At 49.3% G+C, this 25,486-nt stretch overlaps 1 protein-coding gene across 6 annotated transcripts in view; it reads left to right on the forward strand.

Moving 5' to 3' along the window:
* Positions 1-344: 344 nt before the first annotated feature.
* IL21R (interleukin 21 receptor) overlaps positions 345-25,486 on the forward strand; it is a 28,704-nt gene continuing 3,562 nt past the window's right edge. For 3 of the 6 annotated variants that reach the window (XR_012625317.1, XR_012625316.1, XM_074841360.1), the window contains exons 1-10: positions 345-5,979; positions 6,414-6,554; positions 10,414-10,512; positions 15,476-15,550; positions 18,625-18,730; positions 19,377-19,573; positions 20,928-21,079; positions 21,486-21,663; positions 22,817-22,913; positions 23,701-23,782. Coding sequence is in view for 1 of the 6 variants with exons in the window: in XM_074841360.1 (XP_074697461.1) it covers positions 10,503-10,512; positions 15,476-15,550; positions 18,625-18,730; positions 19,377-19,573; positions 20,928-21,079; positions 21,486-21,663; positions 22,817-22,913; positions 23,701-23,782 (897 nt within the window). In the remaining 5 variants the exon portion in view is untranslated. Of the gene's footprint in view, positions 5,980-6,413; positions 6,555-10,413; positions 10,513-14,960; positions 15,394-15,475; positions 15,551-18,624; positions 18,731-19,376; positions 19,574-20,927; positions 21,080-21,485; positions 21,664-22,816; positions 22,914-23,700; positions 23,783-25,486 lie in introns of those variants that run through there. The other 3 variants (XR_012625318.1, XR_012625319.1, XR_012625320.1) reach the window with 3 other exon arrangements.

Here is a 25,486-nt window from a genome sequence, read left to right on the forward strand (position 1 = left end):
GGTTATTGCCCCGGCTCTGTATGTCTTCACACCTGGAAGTGGGATGTAGGTGCAGGTCGAGGGGAAGTGATTGACTTGCACTGGCGGCATCACACAGCTTTCATAATTTATTTACTGGGAAGGAGGGAGGTCCTGCATGCCTAGCCCCAGCGTGGGGTACGTGTTTCTATACTTGCTCAATCTAGACCTGAAATAAAGATTACTGTCATTTGGGCTTAAGCAATGCTATTATTGATGATTAGTTTCTTATTCTGTGGAAGCAGTTATACCACACTTTTACAGCTGTAAGTGGAGTCAGACATTTCTAAGCAGTGTTTTCCCAGAAAGTTTATCCATTTTATGGTCAGACTCCCTAAATTGATGGAGTGTTTTTTCAGCTTCTCGTTCTTGTCCAGTCAGAATGGGAATTATGCCTGCAGCTTTAAGGCAGCGTATACTTATTGTTGGATAATTGTTCCAAAAGTTTTACAACTCTGAATTTTTCTAGGGCATTATCATCTATTTTGGTATGGTACATTCCACCCTAGTATGCTGGCAAGTGGCACAAACTAGTGAAGAACCATTAAGTAATTTTATGTGTATTAAAATATGTGTGTATTCTCATCATTTAGAAAACCCTATTTGAATTGCCATTCATAAGAAAGGAAACACTAATGCCACAGAAACTGGTTTAATGTGTTTTGTAAGTAAGATTTTTGCACCACAAATCTCTCTTCAAAATTCAGGTTGGCCAAGTAGTAGAAGTATCTATGCATCAATTTTGCAGCAGTAAAAAAGGGTGTGTAAACCCTGGAAGGAGACTCACAGGGAAGTGTCTGTGTTCAGATGTGATAGTTGATGTTTGTGTAGGCACTGGTTTGTGGCTCACTTTCACTAAGGTGGTGGTTAGTGAAAGATCTTGCTGCTCGTAGCGAAGGTGCTGATGAACATGTTTTTATTGTTTTACTGAAATACCAGGTTGAATTTTATTTTCATTCCAGCGAGATTTAATTCTATCAGAAATACTTTTTTGTTGCATGAGGTCAGTCACTGCTGTAGTTAACATCAGCACAAATTCTGTGACGGGGGGGTGCATGAGGAGGCTTTCCAGGACCTGTAAACGAAACCCGTACTGAGGTGGTGGAACAGGAAGATGCAGAGGCCATGGTCTGCCTCATGAGTAAGCCGACTCACTTCCCTAAATGCAAGCAGAGTCAAGTTTAGGCAAATCCCACAGCTGGTTATTGCAGCTCCCCAGAATAGGTTATTCACCATTTGCTGTAGCAGCACAGGGCTGTTAAGAGAGGCACAGGGACACCACTGGTGCTTTCTTAGCCTTGTGCTCCTTGTGAAATCCTCTGGGAAGGCTTTCACTTGGCTGGAGCAGCCAGGAGAGGTCTGCTCAGGCCAGGACTGGAAAGCTGTTTGCTGCAGCACTTCTCTGCTGAGCCCCAGCTTCATTCTGCCTTTCCCTGGCTTTTGTTCTTCTACAGAGCTGTGCCCTCCTGTCTGCTCATTTCTGTTGAATGACTTCCTGTGCAGGGGTATTCTTCCCCTTCTCTCCCTTCAGTATTTCTCTGCTGACATCAAACTGTAACTCTTCAAGAAGGGGGAGCCCTATTCCTATGCCTTTTCATAACCCAAACTGGCGATAAACCCCAGGGCTGGCTGGGTGGGCAGCTCACCCCGACCCGAGATGGGCACGGGCCTGACTGCAGCGGGAGCTCAGTTCACCTTCCCTCCTCCAGTGCCTCTGCTTTGCCATCTGGAGCTATGGCCGGGCTACGCAAATGCAGACAGGTTTCAGGGGACGGGTTTCTGGCCTAAGACGACCTGCCCGGGGTGTGTGGGAGCGCTGGGTCTGGGCTGGCTCCAGCGAGGTGTCTGGTCTGCACACACCTCCCCGGGCCCAGCCTGTGCCTGCAGAGGCAGCTCACCCTCCCCAGAGAGGAGCTTCGTTCCTGAAGGCTGGGACCCTCCAAGCACATCCTTTGTAGCTAGTGGAGCACTCCTACCAGCACAGAAGAATTATTGACCATAGTAAGTGCATTTTCAGTGTTTCTCAGTTTGTTTTGTAAGACTGCAGTGCAAGTGGAGGCTTGTGCTAAGTTTTGGCTTAGTTATAATGCTGTTTGTTACACACTGACAATTACTCCACCTCCACAGCTTTCTCACCTGGCTGCCTACCAGGTATTAGCAGCCTGACTCACCGTGAGGGAAATGGGTTCCTGAGAAAAGCAGGTGTGTTCCCAGTTCAGGAAAAGCTAGTTCTGATAGATTGCCTTTCCTTTGCAGAGAATGCCACAGCCTTGCCTTTTTGTCTTTCTCTTCTTTCTGAACAGTGTTATGTCCTTGGAAATAGGCACCTGTACAGAAAAGCTGTTGGCAGATTCCTCTCAATCACAAGGTTTGTGGCTGCCTGTGAAAAACTAACAATAACCACAAGATGAGGGTGTGACTAGGCTGGAGCAGGGACTTGAGGATGTGGGGTCAAGTTCTAGGGACAAGTTAATTTAGGGTGAAGAAGTCAGCTTTTTAAATAATTTGTCTCTGCATCTTACTTTGGGACCCTGCATTGTTCAGGTAGGGTGCAAAAATGTCCAAGTGCTTATCTATCATGAGATACAAACTTTATCTAAGAAAATAAATTATTTTAGGTGTTGCATTCTAGCAGTGACATGGCCAAAGGAACAAAGGGTGAGAGAACCAAATGAGGTGGTTGGAACTTCCAAAACTCTGCTCCCTAATGTTTACTTCTGACTGTGGAGTTGTGTGACAAAACTCCTTAGTGAATAGAGACTGAGAGGACAGTTTGCTTTCTCCTAGCCTTGTCTTTTCTGTAGAAAACTCCTTAGGGAGCGTGATTTGTGCAGTTTGTATCCTAGCTCTGACAGAGGGGCTTCCAAAGGGTGTAATTTTGCTTACAGTTGCTTTCACAAAAAATAGGTGCTTTTGACTAATTCTCAGGGAAAGTGCCCAAGCATGTGCACGTGTGTGCGCACACACTGATCGTTTCCCCTCTCTGCAGATTGCCCAGTGCGAGTTCTGCCCTAGGCTCCCACATGGTGCTGTATCATGATCACTCATTACCCGGAATTTTAATTTTTTTCACCATGCTGCTATGACTGAGGCAGCCACATCATGCTGCCAGCTTTTCATCAGATGTTGCAGTCACAGCACGCAGCCCTCGGGGCCCCTCTGACTGAACTGTGGTGATGAGGTTGGAAGCCAAGCAGCAGCTCAGCATGAACTTGCTGACAACCAGAGCGCTGAGACCAATGAGCTGGTTTTCAGCTGCAGGACTATTGTCTCTCAAAGCAGATTTCTCCAAAGCAAAGGGAAAAACCAGCCAAGTGAGGAAGAGGGCACTTTCCAGGTACCCCACTAACACTCATAGCTGTACCTCGGTGTATTTTCCCAGAGTACCTAGTAACAGCCGTCAGCAGCACCACTGGTTTGCTAAGTCCTGACTATTCTCATTCCTCTGACAAGCTGAGAAAGCAACGTTGAGAGGAACTTTACATCTCTGCTGTACTCTGGCTAAAGGTGCTTTGCTCTGTCCCTTGTGCTGTCCTGCTTCCACCCTGTCCCTTCTGTGGCTTTCTGCAACATGGAAATTTCCACACAGCCGCCTTCTACCCCTCCAGCAAGACGAAAGAGAGTTAAAACTGGCTCCACCTCTAGGTGAGGAGTGTGGGGAACTGTCTGCTGTGGTACGTTTAGCGACATGGGGGGAGGAGCAGCTGTTTTCTTCTTCTTTTGCTCTTAGCCAGAATACTTCCTATAAAACTCTGACCATCTGTGCAGGAGACCTAAAGCTCTGTATTCTGAATGCAGAGGGGCAGTTGTAACGGCAAGAGTTGGTAGAGTCCCAGCCTGTCTCTGATAGAGGGGTGAGCGCACTAGGCCTGCGGCAGCCTGGGGAGCGTGGCAGGCCTCCGAAGGAGCTCCTGATGCAGCTCAGTGATGGACCAGCCCCAGCCAGGGTCCTGTCTGTGCTCTGCCCTGTAAGAGCAGGGTGTTCGCAGCAGTGTGGTGTTTGTCCTCTGCTTGAAGGTTACTGAGTTGGTGACTAACACACCACTGGGACTTTCCTACTTGCTGCTGATTCCCCAGCTCTTAGACATGGGGGAATTTGCCATAAGCTGAAGAGTTTGAGGTTGGCTGCTCCTCCCCAGCTCAGCCACTGCTGGTTTCACTTTCGGTGAGCCACCCACACAGAAACAAGAACTAAAACAGGGTGAGAAAGCTCTGGGCTGCCTTCCGGGGGTAGATTTTTCCATACCTGGCTCAGGGTTGTAAGCAGTCCCTGGTTCTCGAGTTGCTGTGAGAACCAGGTCCGCACTGGCTGTGGTTGTCCCTGAAGTTAGTGCTCTTGTCCCCTGGCGAGGAGGCAGTGGAGGCTTCAAGGAGCCGGCTCTGCCAGCTCCTGCTGTGGCATTCACTAACCAGTGCTGGTGTCTGGCAGGCCCTGAGTTTGAAGGTTATGTGGGGCAGGCAGCTCCCTGCTGGGTGTCTGCTGCCCAACTGGGGCGCTCCAGAAGCACACACGTGCTCCTCCTCAACACCAGGGATGCAGCAGAACCATCACCTGCCTTGTTTCCTCCACAGGGGCAGGAATTAAGACCCGTAGTTTAGCATGTGCCATCTATTCAGTCTGAGCTGGGCTGGGCCCCTGCAACAGACGCTGTTGTACAGAAGCATCGGGGATTCTTCCCACTTCCGGTCAGGTCACCTCTGCTGTTCTTACGACTTGTCTCAAAAACCTCCAGCTGTGGTCCCTAGTGTGAAGGACCAACACATTCAACTGCTGTCCATGTTGTCTCTATTTTGCGTGTTATCTGCCATTGTTTTAGCTTCTTGCGGCTCCTAGCACATCACTTTCCAACTTTTGCACAGGCACAGTGGCAGGGTGTGGAGTGTGGAAGCAAGCTCTGCGGAGCCGGGCACAGAACAGCACCCAGGGGATCCCAGCAGCTTCCTTGTTTAAGCAGGAGCCTCACACCACAACCAAAGCCACTGTGGAGCATGGAATCCCCCAGCTTCTACATTTTGTAGGAACAACCTTCAGAGTCCTTCTCTGATTTGGATGCAGATACACTGATGTGACACAATTTCATCGCACTAGTCCCTGTACTTTCGTGGAGCCAATAACCCCATGTTTTGGCCTTCTTAGCCTCAGACAAAACAAGTTCCTGCCTTCTGCTGCTTTATAGTGAGCTCCTACCAGCATCAGAGCAAAGCCACAGCTTTACAAAACTTGGACTGCCCCAAAAAAATCTCACTAAGCCTTTTGTCTTCTCTATGCAGAAATGTATTTTGAATTTTTGGAAACATTGGTTTCTTTGGAGCAATCTGTTTCTGTGAAAATCCTGTTTATCTCCAATGTTGATAATATGCCCCAATATATTGCAAGATGCTTTTCATATAACTCTGCGTGTTTGTCCGTCCTGCACCCCCCTCCTGCCTTTTCTCCTAAAGACACGATGCATCCCCCCCAGTGACATGAGAAGCCCCCAACTGTGTTAGGGCTGCAGGGTTTGGGATGGAGCCCGTGCCCTGCCGTGCGATCGTCTCCTGCAGCTCGCTGCGTGCCACGTGGAGGCAGCACGCGATGTGAGCCATTGGCTTTTGCTTTGAAAGTCAGAGGTTGAAAATCACCTTGGTGTTTTCACCCTATCAGAGGTGCCAGCAGCCATACAAGTCACCCGCAGTTGCTGTTCCCAGCCCCAGGTGTGGATGCCCGGCTGTAAACACTCCTGGCCAGGCAGCACGGGTGGGAGGTGCTGATTTTTGGCAGCTGTGGTAAAACAGAGGTCCAAGAGGCTCAGGTGAGGCTCTTGCCATAAATAGCTGTTTGCCAGCAGCAGAATTCTGGTCTTGGTGCATCCCTGTGAGCAGAGGCCTGGGGATAAGCTGATGGATGTTGGCTCTAGATGGCTCCATTTCTGCCAACCTGCATGGAAGGAGCGGGGAGTTCTGCCAGCGCTGCTGACTCAGGTGAGTGCTGTGGGGACGTGTGGTGGACTGGCTGACCGCGTGCAGAGCCAGTGCTCTTTGGAAGCACAAGCACAGAAGGTGTGACCTGGGACCAGCCTGGGAATGGCTGTGAGAGGGGAGGGTGGAGAGGGTGGGACACCTCAGCTGAACAGACAAGGAAAGGCTGATGCTTAGTTGGTGAAGCTGCAGGAGCCCAACTGCAGGGCAGGGCTCTGACAAATACATGGAGGGGAGTAGTGCTGGTGGGTATCCAAAGGGCACCAGGCTCCTGGAGGAGGGTGGTGTGGCGGCTGTCTTGGGAAGAGCGTGCTTTCCCGTGGCTGAGTGTGTACGGTGTAGTGAGGCTGCTGGCGAGATGCTCTGGGTATGTTTTGCGTGATGCAGATGAGGGTGGTGGGTTTGAGCCTGAGCAGAGCTGTGGGTTTCTGTTCCAGATGGTCAGGGTGAGTTCACAGGCACAGTCATTCCTGTTTCTGTTTACCAGCATATGTCTGGTGATTTCCTAAGAGAAGATGCAAGCCTCTGTGTGATCCCCTCCATGTGAGCAAGACATGCATAGCGACTGCTCTGGGAAGGTAAGCCTTTTTCCTCTGGTAGGAGCCAGAGGGATGTGCTCCTGCTATAGCTTTCATGGGTTCAGACTTGACGTGTATTGGGGGAAACAAGAGGCTGAGACCGATGTTGGTGACTACAAAGATACAACTGGCAAAGGCGCAAGGGAGGCAGGAGGTCAGGGTGCTGGGGTCTCTGTGGGCGGCACTCAGCATTCCCCAGAACAAAAGCGACACACTCTTTCCTCATCCTGTGTCACTCGAAGGCTGCCAGCTGGGGGGCTTTGTTGTTTTTCAACCTGCTGCTTTGCTGACTAACACCTCTGCTTTCTGCCTGGCTCATTCATACTTTACCCCATTTCCTGAGCTTTGAGGTGGTTTCTTCTATTGCTTTCCCTTCCAGTAGAACAGTTACTCATGTCTCAGCTGTTCTGCCATTTTTTTACTCATTACTTATCGTAATGTATGATTATCTTCCTCCTAAATGTCACCAGTCAGTAAAGGTAGCTTTGACCCTAGAGTTATACCGGGTCTGTATCTTTGATGATGCTGAGAATATAGTTTTAATTCTGTTGTGACAGAAAGAAAATACAGAGGTAGAACGGTTTGTGTGGGTTTTTTTCCTCACATCATGAACTTGATAACTGCAAGTGTCACTAATTCTCCCTTCTAGAGAAAGGAATTGTCAGCTCTGTTTGTTATTTCCTCTGTGTGTATTTATTCTTGCTCATAAATACATATGGATGTTGCCCTTCTTCCAGTCATAGCAAAATGCTTTTGGGTCATCAATAACTTTAGCAGAATCCACCAAGCCTTCCCTGGTGTGCCCTTCACGCTTGCTTCTTGATGAATATTGCCACTGCAGGCTGGGCTGAGATTACAGCTGGATGAAAGTAGTCACCTCTCATATCGAATCTACAGAAACTGCTTCAGGTGTCCAAGAGCTTTACCTTGGGGGCTGGATGCAGCTGCCCTGAAGTGCCCCAGAACCTCAGGTGCAGAGGGGCCAGTTCCCACGCAGCACAGAGAGCTCTAGAGCTGTGTGCTCTTGAAGAAGGTCGCTGCCTGACTGGCTTTGCTCCGTGCAGGTGTATCCACGTACTGTGCTCCGGGTGGCAGCAAGTATCAGGGCTCCTAGAGACCTGCCTGTGTCCTACATCGTGGCTCTTCCTGGGCTGGGTGGGGTGGATACGGTCCCTCTCGGTCGCTGAGAGAGATCCGGTGGGTCACGCTGTGCTGGGCTTCCCAGGATGGAGGAGCTACATGCAGGTGAAGCATTTGCTCTGCAGGGGCGGGATGACGTGTTGCTCTTCCCATTGCAGCACTCACACAGTTTCACATGCGCACATGCCTGTACTGGCACATACGTGCACACATGTACAGGCACAGTGCTAGATGACAGAAGAGAATCAGTCATTAAGTTTCAACACATCTGCGTGATGAGCTGTTCCAGCCTTCTTCTTGGCTTTGTGCTTCACCAGCAGTGAGTATCACAGGAGGGAAACTGCACATCTGAATTCTGGCAGTCAGTGAAGGATAAACTTTCTTACATTAAAATTAACTATCTTATAAAAAGAACTTCCAACTGCCACTTCTGCCCTCTCCTAGGGCTCATTACCTACCTTCAGTCTTACCTCTCTCTCCTCGTCTCTAATCAGCAGACTCCTCCACGCCCCCGACTCACCCTGGGAGAAACAGATGGTTTAGATGTTCAGGCCAGGGCAGGTGGCTCCTGACTGTGCTTGCTGGGTAGTTGCTGGTAATGGGGCTGGCCTGTGTGGTAGTTGTGCACCATTATAACATGCATGGAGAGGATCCTGTTACTTAGCCCAACAGCTATTCCTCATCGTGTTCAGAGCAGAGTCACTGTAAGAGAGATCAGCTCCCCCTTCTGCATGCTTTGTGGATCACTTGCAGGTGTGGTGTCAGGCCCAAGCTTCTCAAAAAGACTTGTCCCAGCTGGTGCTGCCTATGGGTTGTGGAGATGGTCACTGCTGGGTGCGGTGTGGGATAGCACAGGGCCAGTTAGGCTGAACAGCTGAGCTAGGCATTTCCCAGGCAGTTAGCAAGACCTTTCTCTTGTGAGGATGGCAGACCCGGACAGTGGTGCAGCTTTTGCTCCGTGGTTACACAGGACTCTCCAAGGTGTGCTAGCACCACTATTTGTGCAGAGGAATGAGGGAATGGGCAGCATGTGTGATCAATCCAAAGAGTGATAGTCTGGCAGGCACAAGCCACGCTACTTTTAAAACATACAATAATATGCATTTGATACTACTGAGCTAATTTTTAAAACAGGAATTCTGATGGTACTCTAAGACCACCGGCTTTACAAATTTAAACGTATTGCACTTAAATGCCTGTTTTTCTCAAACAACTCATTAAAAATCACTTGTGCTATTTTCTGTTTAACTGCTTAGGCTGCAATTATTCTGTATTGTTGTCCTTTTGTTCTTTATTAACTGGATCCCATGTTAGCTTTTCTGATAGTTTTGGTTTAGACCTGCTGGCCTGCTTTATGGCCCAGAACAGCCTACCTTCTTTTATACAAACTCTGGCATGTTGTTAACACTCTTGCAAATTCCTGGGAACGTTCCCTGACACAGGGACACTTCACCTTGTTCCTGCCTATATATCAGCACAGAAATCAGCTGCTCTCTTTTGTGCTGTTACTAGCAGTTTCCCCATGGCTGTGTATTCTTTGCTCCAGACTGCGATCAGCACCCTTTTAAGTCTGGATTTCTCCTTTTCAAATAGATGCTAGGTATGCTGGAAGCAGTAAGCTCCTGATTATTTTTCAAATATCTTGTCAGTACATGAGAGAGCGACAGCTGCTACTGCTGAATATGAAGCTAGGACCTTCTGTCTTGAGCATCTTCTTATGCCCTCAATGGTCTGTGATCACTGCATCTTGCCTATGTGAGGGATGGGATTTATTCTGTCCTTTACTATAAATACATATTGTACATAGACTGACCAGCCATGACTCTCCCATACCTGTGATTTCCCTCACCACCTGAGGAGCCCTGAGGTCTGGGTCAGAGCTGGTTCCTACTCTCTGTGCATCTCCCCAGGCTGCTGGGCTGGGCCTTGCCAAGCCTTTGCACCCCCTGTGGCTGGGCCGTGGTCTCTTTAGCTGGGCAGGTCTCAGCTGAACACAGAGCCAGCTCGCCTGCACCCAGCAGCTCTGCTGCCGTCTCTTTGGGTTACTCCTTGGTTTTCACCCTCCTGCTGCCACACTGTGCTGCGTGTGCCGAGTCCCCTCCGCGCTGTGGCTCCTCTCCCTCTTGCCCAGGGAGCTGCACTGGCCCTTGCAGCCCCTTCTAAGGTCCGTGGAGGTGAGTTGAGCTCCCCTCCCTCCCGTCAGCCTTGCAGACCCCAGCCAAGACATGACTGAGGTCAGGGTAGGGGTCAGCCCCTCTGCCTGGGCCTGTGGTCTGAGGGCTCCCCAGGGCTGTTCTGGGGCGGGTGGAAGCAGAGCGCAGGTGCTGGGCTGTCTCTGATGTACACACTGTACTACAGAGCTGGGCTTAACCATTGAATGTCTTGATGCTGCTGCCTCCCCACTGCAAAGCTCGAACTCCACCAGCCCCACTATGACCTTTTAGATCTGAGGCTTGTAAGTTTTTATCTGCTCTCCCACCTCTTTCTCACATAAGAGTAAGAGAGCAGAGCAATACAGTAATAAATGTTGTGTGGGTGTTGGGACCCGAATTCATTGCCTCCTCTGCTCACCACATCCTTCTATCAGCACAGTAATACTGATACAGTGGTGACGTCAACCACCATTTATCACTGTGTATTCCAATACACTACAGCTCTTGGTCGGGCACAAGTAGGCTTTGCTCTCACTCAGAGCTGATGAGATCCACCTACTCCCCAGCTCCCGCGCACCCAGTGTCTGCAGTTGCACAATGATTTAGCCAGGCCAGCTGTGGAAGAGTTGGAGGACTGAAATGGACAGCTGAAAGGATGGGGCAAGGTAATGTCCATGTTTCCACCAGTTTTCCCTGCTGCCAGTTTGTTACTTGATATCTGTGACTTCACTGTAAATCTTTTATAGCTGACGTGGCCCCTGTGCCCCTGCTGTCGGTGCAGTTGGCCTCTACCGGACAGCTAGAGAATCCTTCTGTTTCCCTCTTGCTTTAGCTTTGTGATTAGATGGCAGTGTACATTGATAATGAATTTTTTTCAAGAAGAAAGCTTGGTGTTTGCATATAACTGGTGGACTGAGAGACTTCCACTCTTTTTTCTTTTGGTGTAGCTATGACATTTATTTTCTCACGCTTGGAAATACCAGATTTCTTTTTCTTTTTTTTTTTTTTTTATTTAAACTGAGTTCTTAATTAGGCTTTTTTGGTTTTTTGTGGAAGTTTTGTAAGTGCATACATTTCCTGGAGACCCTTCAATCTGCAAGCTTAGACTGCATTCATCTTTGGCAGCTTATAGCACCATATTTCCAGATCCTTAACAAAAAATAATCTGCATAAATGTCTGTGTATTGGTCCTATTTCCTATTCTCTGGTATATTAAAACCTTGTAGCACCATTTACATGTGCACATCTATATGAATGGCTAATCAACTTTATTACTGTGCTCTCACACACTGTTCCCTAGGATACTACAGAGCTTGCAGCAATGGTGCTTAGCAGCTGTACAACCCTTGACATTTTATAAGGATTAAGTAACTGTTTCAAGGGTGCATGAAGGGTGCACAGAGAAATTAAAATGAGGTGGTAGAAAGGACTTTTCTAATGCCAGACAGGGAATAAGTTCTTCCCTCCAAGTGAACAGTCACGTGAGCGGGGTGCTGACAGATGGAAGCGTGTAGGAAGGATGTAATGAATGGAGAGGTGTAGGAAAGGTGGGGGGTCTTAATCACAGACTAGGATTGAGGCTTGAAGAGGGCCTGACTGGAGGAAGCCTCAGCACAGGGGCTGCTGTACATCTCTGAAGTCATGACGCCCTCCAGTCATCAGAGACCACAGAGACACTGCTGCAGAGGTACATCTTTCCCAGCCCTTCTGCACACACGTCCACATCATGTCATAATGACCTGGAGCACAGTCAGGAGGCCAGACACACACAGCATGGACACTTTCTACAGTGCTCTCGGAGGTAGCAGTCCTTCCCCACAACTCCGAGGTAGGAGAATTGTGTAAGAAGCGAAGGAGATAAGCGTTGGACTAATCTGTGGGCACTGGCTGGGATAAGAGTTGGGGCAGTGGAGTTCCAAGTGAGGAAGTACTGTCTCCTTGCTTTGCCTGTTAGCAGATCCTATGTCTTACTTTTGCCAGTGTGCTCTTATTCAGGAAGCTCCTTTCTAGATTACAACCTTACATGTTAACCTCTTTCCAGTGTGTAATGGCAGCCTCTGATATCTCCATAAGACATCCTCCCAATGAGCTTCTCAGGCTTGTTGCTTTGTTTTTTTCCTTTTCGGTCCTTTCTGTCCCATTGGATCAATGGTATTATTCTCTGAGCAGAGGAAGAAAAATAGGGAAGGCACTTTAAAGAAACCACAGTCCAGTAGCTAAAAGCAGCAAAGACTTCCCTTGCATTGCTCTGTCCATTCAGGCAGGAATGGGAGTAAAATGAGGGAGCTACAGAAATGAATGTGAAACATTGGGGGCACTGCCAGTTGGATTCTGAAACAAGCAGTGGGTATGCAGAGCTCTCTGAGGGCCCAACCCTTCCTTCCTCTGATGAAGAAGAGGCAACAAGTTGCCTTTCTTGGCCTTACAGGGTGGCTGAGACTGTGGAGTGTGACAGTCACGAAGCAAAGTGATGCCAAGAGGGGCTGCAGCAGGGCAGAGTGCTGGGCGGCACTAGCCCGTCCCGCAGTCGAGCACCTGCTGGGTTACAGGTAGCGAGAGAGCACGAAGGCTTGAGGAGGAGCAACAGCAGCCCTGGGGACTCTGCGCTTTCTCGGGGTGAGAACAGGACTGTTTGGGCAGGTTATTGGCATCCTAAGCTGGGGGACCTCTGAATATTCTGAGCCCAGCAACAACAGGTTCTAGGTATTTCACAGGGAGAAGGAGACTTTAAAAGTCAGTGGACAAGGGTCTGTGTCATGTCTCTAGAGCTAGTGGCCTTTAGGCCTCAGGGGCTGGCTCATTCGGCACAGCTCTTCTATTAAATGAGCTGCAGGGAACAGGCCCTCGATGCTGGGAAGTCACGAGCAGATGCTGCCTCAGGAGACTGCTCGTCTTGAGGGCATCTGTGTTCACAGTGCAACCAGTCTCAGCATGAAGTCAGGTGAGCAGATGGCAGGATAACAGGGTCCTTCCTCAAAGGAATGAGCATTCGGAGAAGAGCAGTGGAAAGATGAGTGGGAGCACAAGGTGGGCTTAGACAGTGGGCTGTGTCTTAGTAACCAGGGACTGCACCACCAGAAGTAGTGATAATGAAAATGGGTGTTATACAGGGAGAACCTGGAGAATTTGGGACCAGAGGGGTCAAGAAAAGATGTTTCCTCAGGAAATGTACGATACAGAAGGAAGGGCTGGAGTGTGGGGAAAGAGTTTCTGGCCTGCTGCTCACAGCAGGCAGGGGGGACTGTCAGGGTACCTGGGGTTCCTCACTGAGCTGGAGCTTGTGCTTCATCTGCAGGATATGTTGGGCAGGAAAGGAGGGGCAGCAGCAGCAGCATGGCTGCTCCCACCGCAGGGCTGAGGTGCTGTAGCCGTGAGGTGTTTGTGGCACCTCCTGAGCGAGCCGTGCTGATCTCATCTGGACACTGTGGTGCCTTGAGAGCAAGTCTCTGAGCTCACATGGGGCTGCAGGGGCTTTTTGGTGGCTGCTAAATTTATTTTGCTTTCATTATTTGAGTAAACCTGGGAAATTTTTAAACACCACAAATGTTTCCCAAGTGGGAGAGGCCTCACTGGTATTCTCTCTGCTGAGTGATTGTCTGGAGGCTTCCTGGTGCTGGGGGAGGAGGCACAGGCACCCCAGGACCTGGGTCCTGCGCCTGGCTTGGGGCAACCCCCAGTATCAATACAGGCTGGGGGTGAAGGGATGGGGAGCAGCTGTGATGATAAGGACCTGGGGTACTGGTGGGTGAAAAGCTGGACATGAGCCAACAACGAGTGCTCACAGCCCAGAAAGCCACCTGTGTGCTGGGCTGCACCCAGAGCAGTGTGGGCAGCAGGGCGAGGGGGGGGGATTCTCCCCCTCTGCTCTGCTCTGTGACACCCCCCTGCAGTGCTGGGTCCAGCGCTGGGGGCACCAACATCAGAAGGACACAGACCTGCTCGAGCGGGGCCAGAGGAGGCCATGAAGATGCTCGGGGGGCTGGAGCAGCTCCTCTGTGAGGACAGGCTGAGAGAGTTGGGGGGTTCAGCTGGAGAAGAGAAGGCTCCGGGGAGACCTTAGAGCGGCCTCCCAGGACTGAAAGGGGCTACAGGAAAGGGGGGAGGGACTCTTGATTGGGGGGAGGGATAGAATGAGGGGTAATGGTTTTAAACTAAAGAAGGGCAGATTCAGACGAGATATAAGAAAGAAATTTTTTTATGATGAGGGTGGTGAAACACTGGCACAGGTTGCCCAGAGAGGTGGTGGATGCCCCATCCCTGGAGGTTGGACGGGGCTTTGAGCGACCTGATCTAGTGGAAGATGTCCCTGCCCGTGGCGGGGGGTTGGACTAGATGGCCTTTAAAGGCCCCTTCCAACCCAAACCAGTCTGTGATTCTGTCATCTGCATCAGGCCCTGCCAGGAGCTCTGGGTATCTTTTGGTGGCTGCAGCTTGCTGCCCTATCTTCGCCCATATGGCTTTCACAGGTGCTGCTGTGCAATCTAGCACAGGGGGTTTTGCAGAGCTCTGGGGCTCTGCAGAGACACTCCTGTGTGTCCAGACACTGACAGTGTTGCTGCTCTGTGGCACAGCACGTGGGCCCTCCCTGCTACCTTTGCATCCTTGCAACTTGCTGCCGACAGAAGTATGTCCCAAAAATAACAGAGGTTGCTTCTCCAAAGTCTTGTCTCCAGGCAGCCTAGCCCATTTCAGAATAGCTTGAGAAAAGAGCACTGAAATCTGTACCGGGTATCAACAGTCAATACTCTGCAGGGAGCTCATTCTAAGTCTTTCTGCGCACATCTAAGTGTTTCTGTAAATGTTAAATGCTGTGAAAACCCAGCCTTAATGTGTTATGTGGCTTGAGGGCCTGGTCTTGTAGAAGGAGCTGTGGGCTGAGCAGTCATTTGTATGTGATGCTGTTTCCTTGTATTGTTGTAAACATCCTGCTGTTCTCTTCTCTGGAGACTTTCCTGCAGGTTCTCTTCACCAAACTGCATCAGGACAGCCTGCCCCTGAAATGAGTGCTGTACCTCAATCTCTTCTGTGCCACATGGGAGGCTGTAATTTTTTTTTTTTGTCTGGGCTGCTTTCCTGGAGTCCCTTAACTAGATATTCCATGCTTATTTAACCATGGGTAAGGCAAACCAATGAGTTCTCACAAGCCTTGCTCATACAGACCCACTGTGACATTCAGACTCTATTTGATGAAGTCGCTGTACGGATGTTTAAGCCACAGCAATGTTGCTTCTCCTAGCTGCGAGCCATTTCTAGTTGCAGGAAGCTGATGAAGAAAAAATGGGTTAGCGCTTAACCCAAGTGCCTTCCTGTTGCATGGATAGACTAAGGCTGCAGTCACTTTGCTGCTTTCTCTCTGCACGTGCTACTGGCAAGGAGTGGAGATTTCACTGACCTGGTTTATGGCCGTTGGCAGGGCTGTTGGTCGTCCCCACCTTAGCCCGTGGAGTAGATACATACAGGAGAGCTGCGATGTCTTGCCTAAATTAGGCACTTCTAGACATTTAAATGAAAGCAAGATTAATTCCACTTTAACCTTCAACATAAGGGTAGATGGCTGAGCTGAACTTTTAATTGGTTTGTTGTTCTTAAGTTTGTGGTTTGAGTTTTGTTTTTTTTTTTTTCCCCCAGGACATCCAGTCAGAAACAACATGAGGAACAAACCGTGGCTCCAGAGTATTGCCTTCTTCCTTTTATTCCAGTACAGTAAGTTCCCAAATATCTCTTCCGGGCTGCACACCCGCAGGATTTATCTTGGTGACCGTTGACACAGACTCTGCTGAGATGTGGGTGGCAGGATGTTGCCATGGGACAGCAAGCACAAGATAGGGCACCAGGGGAGTGGATTCCATGGGATAACGAGTTATGGAAGAGGCTCCATGGGCAGTGGAGGACAGACACAAGAGGGTCACAGCTGAGCAGGGCTCAGCCAGGCTGCATACTGTGCGGAGGGAGTGCCTGCCTTGCATTGAAATGTCTCCTGTTGATATTGGAGTAGGATTTCCCACCCCACCCCCCCAAAAAAACACCTTTGACATAGGAAAGGTTCCAGTGGCTGAGACCAGGGTATCCCCAGGGCTTACGGCTGCTGTTGGCAGGCCAGGGACAGTGGAGTGACCCAGCCTGAGCCCTTGTGCAGTCACCCCCCTCTCTCACTGGCGCTGGCTCAGAGCCGCCTTTCAGAACAGCTCAGCTGGACGGACGAAGGCAGCGACAACAGCGTCTGCAGGGAACAGGTGCAAGTTTAGCATTTTACGTGCTGCTTCTAGGCAGAGCATTGGACCTTCTCCAAACCTAAATTAGCAGAAAAGGTTAATTCAGAGTTATGTCTTCCTGCCATACAGGACCACTGTGATGTCTGCCTGAATTTTGTGTAACACAAGCCAGGGAATTACCCGGTTTCAGTTTGGACCAAACTAGATCTTACTGTTAAAAATATTTGGGTTTTGTTTCTGAAGCTGCCAAGGATGGACAATCCATCCTAGATGTAACTGGGTTTAGGACACTTAATTATTCGCTTCCCAGTAAAAAGCTGTACTCTTCTTAGTTTTGTTAACAGATTCTTGCCCAAAGATACACTTGCAGCTTACCAGCTACCAGTACCATTTGACTGATTAACATAACAGCATAGAAGAATGCTGATTAGCAGTGCTTATTAGCTTATTAATACTTGCTGACCTCTCTAAAGGAAAGAAAGGGGTTTAAAACTGCGTTTTTGTAGGAGTGTAAATTTAGGCTAAGGGTGAAAAAGTATGTTGTTCAGGATGCTGGAACAAACAGTGCTTGTACCAGAGCCCTCAGAAGAGCCTACTGAGGGCTCAAAATGAAAAGTTAAAACTTATTGAAAATTTTAGAACAAAATTCTGAAGTCAGTGTGAAATGAAAAAGTCAAAATGAAACAAAGTGACAACCACATAATTTGAATCACGGTTTAATAAAGCATATGTACACCCTTCGGGACAGTCTGTCACAAGCATCCCCAAATTTCTTCTGTCACCATCCTGACTCTTCGGGGGGGGGGGTGTCTCACACACAAATCTGAGTGCTGCTCAGAGCTCACATAGGGAGAGCAGCATGTGCTCTGATGCAACAGGATTAGGAAGAAACTTTCGTGATGAGTGAAGTTGGTGGGAAAAGTTGGACTTTGTTTTCCTTTGAATTTTACTTTGACCTAGCATTGGACTGCACCCTCCACTGGACATGCCTGCAGTGCGTTGTGACTGTAAATGCAGAGACACTTGTTTGTGAGGACTCTCGTTTGATCTGGAGGGTGGAACAGATATTTCTGGACCATCAATGCACACGTTGCCTGCATTCCATGTTGACTGTTCTCTGCATACAGCATCCTCTTTAACTGTAAAACCAGGCATTGTGGTTATTGAGCTTATCACGTAGGCCTGCTTTCATCTTATGCAAACAGCTCTTCTGAACACAAAGCGTGTTCAACCAAGGGAAGGTAGGAAGCAGGGAGTGCAGCTTCTCGAAGCAGGCAAGCAGCAGAATGGCAAAGGGAGGGGGACTCCCGTCATGGTTAGCATCAGAGGATCTGGGTGCCTGATGGCTGTCAGGTAACATATTCCCATCAGGCTGGGGGCAGCCCTGATGGTAGGGGGATGTAACAACCTTGATCTTCCCCTAGATGATGGCAATTTTATTCCCATCAAAAGGGGTGATACTGTACATGGAAGAGATGAATAGTCACTGTAGTAGGCATGGTTTGCATCAGCACGGCACACTCTATCTCCTACAGGCTTTTCCTCACTCAGTTATTCCTAGTGTAGTAATGGTGGCTCTTGTGAGCCCAAGGTGCTCTCAGGAGAGGGCTCACCAATGCAGGTACTTCTCACTGTGCTGCCATCTTCCCTGCCTTGAGATCCAGAGAGGTAACTGAAGTGTACTTGCATAGAAGAGCAGTGCTTTTTCTACAGCACATATCAGATACCGATACGTGAGCAGAGCTCCTGCAGAACAATTAGAAGAGCGTAAATGCTGCTTAGTGACCACCTTCAAATTAGCTAATTTTCTTAATGACCAGTGTGAATTCTGCAATTGGCTCTCGGGTTCTCTTTAGAAGTCTGTTTCAGTTTAAGTGATTAATAAATTGTGCCTATCACTTTAGTACCAGAATGATTTATAGAAATTATAGTAACTACAATATTTTTTTGCCAAAATTTCATTAAAAGCATATTCTGAGCCTCTAGAGCTGAACATGAAAAGTGTTGATGCTGCAGATATGAAAATAGTAAGCAGAGAGAATGGTAAAGAAAGAATTACTAAAATGTCAGTTTTTAAAAATGTGTAAAGTGCACGTAGATGTGATAAAACGAGAACTAGACTAGCAAAGAACAGTACTCAATTTAGGAAGTGGTATCGTTAAAATGTTTGAATATGCTACTGTTTCCGATTGGGTAATCATGCCTCTTTTATGTGCTACATAAGATAGGACTCTTGCAGAAATAATCTGTGACTCTGCTGTAGTGACTGTATAAAAGCAGACAGAGATAAGTTTGAAAATTCAGTCGTAATTTGGGTATGTCCTGGTATTTTGGCATGCCATTTGCTGCCACAGCTTTTTAAATAGGTTTTTGTTTGACACGTACCTTGCTGTAGGGATGGAACACATCTTATGCTCCAAGACTGAAGAGTTTCGGGGGCGCTGGCACAGAGCGGTCTGTTCCTTCAGATATAGAGGGAGCCCTGAGGACTCTCTGTGTGGATATAAAGTTCTGCTTGCTTCATCATGGAAGTTGATATTATGTTTTCTCTTTCCAAACCTACAGGTACATGTTGTGAAAACCTCACTTGTTTTGTGGACTATGTACACACCCTGTCCTGTATCCTGAGACATGACTTGGGTGCCAGGTCATACAACCTCACTGCAACATGGTACGTCCCAGCCGGGTGCACACAGCACAGCCAGCGGGAACTTCTGACGTGGTCACAGCACCGTGGTGTCCTTCTGTCCTCTTTGTTAGGTAGCATTCTTGCTGTTGCTGCCATGCTGGTTTTCAATTGGTACTTCATACTCATTACCAACTGGCTTCTCCCCCAGCAAAGGATCCCTGGTTCCTGTGTCTGCAGACAGCACTGCTGTCCGCTGGCTGCCACACTGACTCTGGCCTCCTTGGCATTGTTTTCTCTCCTTGCCCTTTGCTGCTGGTAACCGTGGACTCTCGCTCGTGTGTGCTGGCAGGGGTCACACAGCTTGCCCAAGCCCTGTATGGTGCTGTTCAGCCCCAGCAAGGAAGTGGGTGCAGTCCTGGGCGGTGCAGTCCTGAGCTGTGCAGCCCTGGTGAGAACCTTTCATTTCCACAAACGCTTCAGCATCACTTTCCCACTTCTCTCAAAGATGCTAAGCTGAGAAAATAGAAGGAAAAAAAAAATCTGTCAAAATTCAAAGATAAATTTCTATTTGAACATGTTGCCTCTTTTTTTTCTTATTAATCTCTATGCCTGGCGGTTCAGCAACAGATTAGTCCAACTACAGCATGTGGTAGATGTGGACTTGCTTGTTTGTTTTTGGTGGTTTTAGGGTTCCTGAGGAAGAACCAGAAAATACTGTGGCTGCCTGCAGTCTCCTGCAATTGTCCGAGAACAGCAGTCACACACAGTACATGTGTACTGTGGACATGACTGGACTCCTGGCAGACACCAAAGTCCAGGTGGATGTTACAGAGGTGGCTGATAGGCAGCACGTGATTTCCAAAGGCTTTTATATGGCGGAGAACAGTAAGTACAAAAATGGTGGATTTCATAAATCCTGTCTGACCTTATGTCTATCTGCTAGGATAGTCTGGGCAAGGAGTGAGCATGGCAGCTGGCGGGGGGGCTCTGTTTGGCGTGCACTTGTCTACACAGAGCACTGTGCTCTTATTGATGCTACTGTGAACTACAGAAACATTTATGCTCAAGGATGAGCTTAGAGTTGACTTGGCCCCGGTCTTTTCATGGGGAAATTCCTTTTTCCCATGAAGTAGTAGGTGATAAATTTCCACCTTAGACCAGTCTCATACCTACCCTATGCAAGTGTTTGTTCTTGGCTAGAATCTAAAGGGCAGGAGGAACTACTTTAATTGCAGATGCCACAAATGCCCTCACAGGAGTCTCCAGAGGCTCTGGCAGTGCAACCCTGAACCAACATGACATTATTATGGGTAGCCCAAGGTGTCCCAGACACAATAGAGGTGGCACTTCCGCTTTCTGGGGCAGTTCCTAACCATCTCTCCTGCATGACAGGAAGACTAGGTGCAATCATATAGCTGACTCAGTGAAATGCTGGTGTGTTCCAACTTGTGCAGCACACTGAAGAAAAGGGGTGGTTAGCCAGGTACCACGCTGGCGTATGAAAAAGGATTTTTCTACTTGGATTCTTCAGAAATTACACGAGAACTGTCATCTTTTTGAGAAATGCCACAGCATTTCAGGAACACCCCTTGCCCCCCCCGACAGACTACAGATAGGGTAGTGGTGCTTTGCATGTCATCTGGATGTCCCTGTACAGAAGCATCACAGCTTAGTGATGGACCCTGCAGACCAGTGCTGGAGTCTGTGCATGTTTTCCATATATGAAAGCACCCTGCAGGGCACACAAAACTTGCCTTTTAGGCACTTACAACACAGGGATCTGCACTGGGTTTATGCAGTGTCCACTATGCTCAGCTTTTCCTGATGCCCCTGTTACATTGAAGGGTATTTCCCTAGTTGTGCAAGTGACCATGACTATGCAGAGTCCTCCTATGTCCTGAGAAGAACAAGGTGCTCGACTCTACATCTCCCAGGAGGTATTAGCCCCTCGTGCTATCTTCTCCTGCTCCTTAGGTGACGAGGAGGTTCGGAGACAGGCAGAGGCACATTCAGGGGAATGGGGGCCTGACTTCACTACACTGCTGAGGTGTGAGGCTCTGTGCATGACTCAGGACTGCTCAGCCTGAGAGGCAGAAATGTTGTGGATGTTGCCCTGTGTAGGAGGGCCCACCCTTGCCAGGGCAGTTTTGCTCCCTACGCACTCTGCATTGCTGATACCATGCTGGGCGACCTCTTGTCTGCAGTAATGTTATGAAGGGTAACGCCATCTGTCTTCCAGTCAAACCACAGCCTCCATTCAATCTGACCGCTGTGTTCTCAGAGGGTTACAATATTTCTTGGAAAACCATCTACCAGGACTCTTCTTTCTACTTTCTGAATGAGGAGCTGGAATATCAGCTGCGTTATAAGAGAAGGACCGACACCTGGGAGGTAAGTGAGATGTCAGTTTACCATCAAGTAGGATGTACCAGCAAAGAAGAGGCCAGCACAACCAGGACAGGAGTGCTGCTGTGGAAGAGGGGTTATTATGGTTTAGAAAAGGTGTCTCTTTTTGCTTGCTTGAACTGAAAACAGGCAAAACTGAAAAAAGAATAGAGAAGCAGAAGCTGTTTGAGAAGTACTAGATCCTGTGGGGAAGGCTGATAGTTCATTTGCTTCTCATGCTGTCCTGCATGGAAGGATCCCCCAGGGCCCCATGCAGCTGTTAACCATGGCCTTGCAGACACAATGCAAAAGCAGAGGAGATTACTTTGCAGGGCTCCTCACTGTGCAGCAGAGAAGGTAAGGTGGGAGTAGTCACTCCAGCCCTGAATGTTTGGTGTTTCATGGCTCACAGACTCGGAAGATGAAAGCTGTCCACGAAGATAAACAGACACTGATGATCCTGCCATGGGAACTCCAGGCAAACACTGAGTACGAGTTTCAAGTGAGAGCCAGACCCCGAGAAGACACTGGCTACTGTGGATTTTGGAGTGAATGGAGTTCTTCGCTGACGTTGAAAACCAGCCCTGCCGGTACATACTACCAGCTCTCCTTGCTCTTCCAGTTGATCCAGTGTCGAATCTGATTAATTAGAACAAATTCAAAACAGTCCAGTAAAGACAGGCATGTTTGTCTTGCTGACTGAGTACAGGAACCCCCAGGCCTGGGCCGATATGTGCTGTCTGTATCGATCTCACTGCGCTGCAAAGCCCACTTACAGCACGGCCCGTGGGAGGAGGGTTTGGTGGCGTTGGCTGTGGGTTTGGATGCCACGGCAGGAGTGCAGCCTCTAGCTTCCCTTCCAGTGCCGAACATCCAGGGTCCTGCTTGCAGCTTTCAGAAATGTGGGAGATCTAGTAGAGGTGCCTCCACTACTGGGACTTAGTATTGCCTTCAGCTGAGGGGAGAGGGGATCCTGCTCTCAGGGCTACGGTCTGTGTCTGGACTCTGATGTTTGGTCATGCTGGCCACGGGTGTTCCGTTTGGTAGCCACTGCTCCCACTCCACAGGGAGTGCACAGTACCTTATGCACAGAAGTACACTGGTGCTTGTCATGGTGGAACAGAGGCTGTGAAAATAGGGAGTCTGTGCAAATAGAGCAGGGCGGGGTGACTGTGGTCGACGACAGCAGCATGTGCTGAATCTCCCTGCTCTCGTTGATCTGCAGCTCAAACTGAAGTATTACATGGTGCTGTAGCAGCAGGGTCAGGCTCCATCTGCTAAGGGTTATCTGAGTTCTGGGTCTCAAAGGTTCTCCTTTCCATTGCAGTCAGAGAGCAGCCAACAAGCATTCATCTAGTCAACACCTTTTCTTCACTTGTCTCTAGCCAGCTGCCCTCTCTTTTCACTTAACAGATTATCTGTTGAGGTGTCCCTGAACCAGGAGTCGGAAACACCAGGGCTCTTTGTGGCAGGGAGCTGTCCTGCCCCAAACACGTTGGCTGTCGGTCTGCAGTGCAGCCAGGCCACAGGGCAGCTGACGCACTGCTCCTTTCATTGATGCACTCCCCTCTGAGCATCCTCATTCAGAGCTCATATCTGGAGTGCTGAGCCCCAGGTGACGGCCTCAGTGTCCCTAAGAGAAAGTCTGGGGCAGAAATTGAGGGTGTCTCCTCACCATCTCCTGCTTATTGACCAGGGTAGGAATGCAAGGTGAGCCTGAATGACCCTGTCTTCTTTCTCCAGCAGTGACACAGACAGCAGGCATGGGATGGCTGCTGCTGTTTGGTGTTGTCGTGGCAATCACTGCCTCAGTTACAACCTTCCTGGCCAAACAGCGGAGGTAAGAATGTTTCGGGAAGCTGGTGTAAATGCTCCTATTCTGTCTTGCTAAAGATGGGGTTTTCACATGCAGTCTTCTTTGTGCCTTGTATTTCCGTGCACAGACACAGCTACGGGCCTGCGAGGGCCCACAGAGTGTGGTCTCCAGCTGGTGCATCGCCACGAGCGCTTTTCTGTGGGGCTCTGCTGCCGTTCAGCTGGTTGGGACGAGACAACGGCACGTGGGGACTGCGCAGGGGCCACCCAGCCCCCTGGGCTGTTCTCCCAGTCCTGTCTGTGCTCGACAGCTACAGATGGGAGCCGTAGCCAGGGCTGGCCGGCCCCTTTCCAAAGCTGGCACAGGCCCCTCAACGCTGGCTGGGGGCCCCTCTCCTTTTTGGAGGGGCGGGGTGCGCGCTGCCGCGGGCCAGGCCGCTGGGCTGGCACAGCCACCGGACCGGCACAGCCGACGGCCGCGGGAGCAGCGCAGAGCTCTGAGCCAGCCCAGCCTGCGGGAAAACACGTTTCCAACACTTCGTGCTTTTCCAGGAAGGAAACGATCGGAACCTCTTTCCTTAGCATGAATATTGTGTGCGCAGGTCCGGAGGGCTGAGGCCCCACCTCCGTGAGGCTCAGGAGAAAGGCCGTTAGATGGCTCTGACGGCACAAGACGTTCTTGCATCCTCAGCCACTTGCAAACCTGTGAGGCTGGGCAGGTGCTTTCAGCTGCTTGAATTGGATCTGGAGATGCCTTGCTTTGCATCTGTAATGTGTACTTAAACCCAAAGACTTTCTCTGTTCTCTTCCAGCTTGTGGAAGAAGATGGCTTGCATCCCAGACCCTGCTCCCTTTTTCAAACCTCTTTACCTGGTGCATAATGGAGATTTCAAGGTATAAATGGGTTACACAAGCAAGTGGAGTACATGACAAAGTTAAACTAAAAGGCCCATCATGCTGTCCTGGGCAAGAAGTTTTCATTAGGGCAGTGGGAGGGGGAATTTATCTCAAGGGAATGCCAAACGGCTCCAGATATAAGGACCAGTGCTCTCCAGTGTCTGTTCTGTGCGTGAAGGCCTTTGTCACATCCATGCTGCTTATTGCCTGTAGGTGCTGTCTGGGTGGGTGAGCTGAGCTGTGATCTGTGAAGCCTGGAAATCTGAAGGGGGTAGACAAAGGGATACCAGGACAGTAAATGGGATTTTTCCAAAGCTCCAGTCCCATGCTGCCATCAAGGCCATGGAGCAGACCTCATTGTAGAGCCAGATCTCCCACTCCAGCCTCTGCAGTGACACAAGCTCAACATTAAGCCTTGTAGTTCTCTCTTCAGAGTCACTCATACAGGCAATAGCTATGCATATCATCCTGGAAAGATGGCTAGAGCCCTGGGGACAGATAACTGCTGTGTGATAGCACAGTGCAGCTGCCTCCCTGTGAAGGAAGTGTCTTTGAGTAACTTCGCCTAGCCCTCCCAAATTCTCTTCTCATTTAACACCAGCCAAACTCGCTCGTGTGACAAAACCGTTTGCGAAGGCTGCAGAGTTTGCTGGAGTTCTTAGGGTATAAAAGTAAAAGAACATTGAATGTGCATAAATAACGGTTGTATTAAGCTGAAGGGCAACTCACAATGCTGTTATCAAACCGTAAAAGTACCAGCATGTGAGTGCAGACATCACTGCCTCTTTCTGAACAGGTTCCTGCTGTTACAGCAGCACTGATCAGAGACACCTCAGTGTCTGCTTTTTGTTTCTGCTTTTTTCTTAGACTTCTGGGAGAGGGACACCAGCTGGGCCCTTATGATCTTCATGTACTTTCCCACTGCTGCAGGGTTGATGTTTGTGATTAGGTTAAGCTAGGGGTCTTGGATGGGTGTTATTCAGGCTGAAGCCTGCAGTCACAGTCTCACTTCCTTCCTGCCTTCCTCTTTCAGCCCTGTTGTGGCTTCCCGTATCTGCACCAGCGGGGGACTTGCGTCCTCTTGTGTGGCACGGGCTGCTCTCGGGGAAAGTAGCCAGGACCAGGTGGACTCAGTGTGGGAATTCCTGAGAGTCACGGGCTGGTGCTCAGAGTGGAAGTGTGAGCACCCTGCACGCCAAGAGCCATGCTCCTCTCGGGGTGAATCCATGGGGTTCTCTGTTCTATGGGAATTACATTCTTGCTACTTTCCAGTTAGGCTGTTCAGTGCTGCTGGGAAGAGAATGAGCCTCAGTTGCTACAGCTGAGTTACTTCTTAATAAATGTCCAGATTAAAGCAGCAGTTGCCCATACAGCCACAGCACCAGATGCGCAGGCAGGGCGTGACAAGAGGATGTGGTGACATCACTAATATGTGAACAGACACATCATTTTCAGCTGATAAGAAACCAATTGATGTAGGGCTCATTCAACTGCATCCTGCCTGCATCAAAGCAATGGGTTCAGTTACGTCTGTGAATAATTAGAATAGTAATGCTCTGCAGACAGCAGTCCTGGATTGGGTAGGAAGCAGTAAAAATGTTAGAGGAAAAGTTAAGACATAAAAAGAGAAGGGAAAGCAGAGGAACACTGTTTACTCCTGTGTTTACATGGGTCCTTAGATTCATGTTGGATGGGAATTTG

The sequence above is a fragment of the Strix aluco genome, chromosome 15 (genome assembly GCF_031877795.1).
Source record: "Strix aluco isolate bStrAlu1 chromosome 15, bStrAlu1.hap1, whole genome shotgun sequence".
In the NCBI taxonomy this organism is placed as follows: domain Eukaryota; kingdom Metazoa; phylum Chordata; class Aves; order Strigiformes; family Strigidae; genus Strix; species Strix aluco.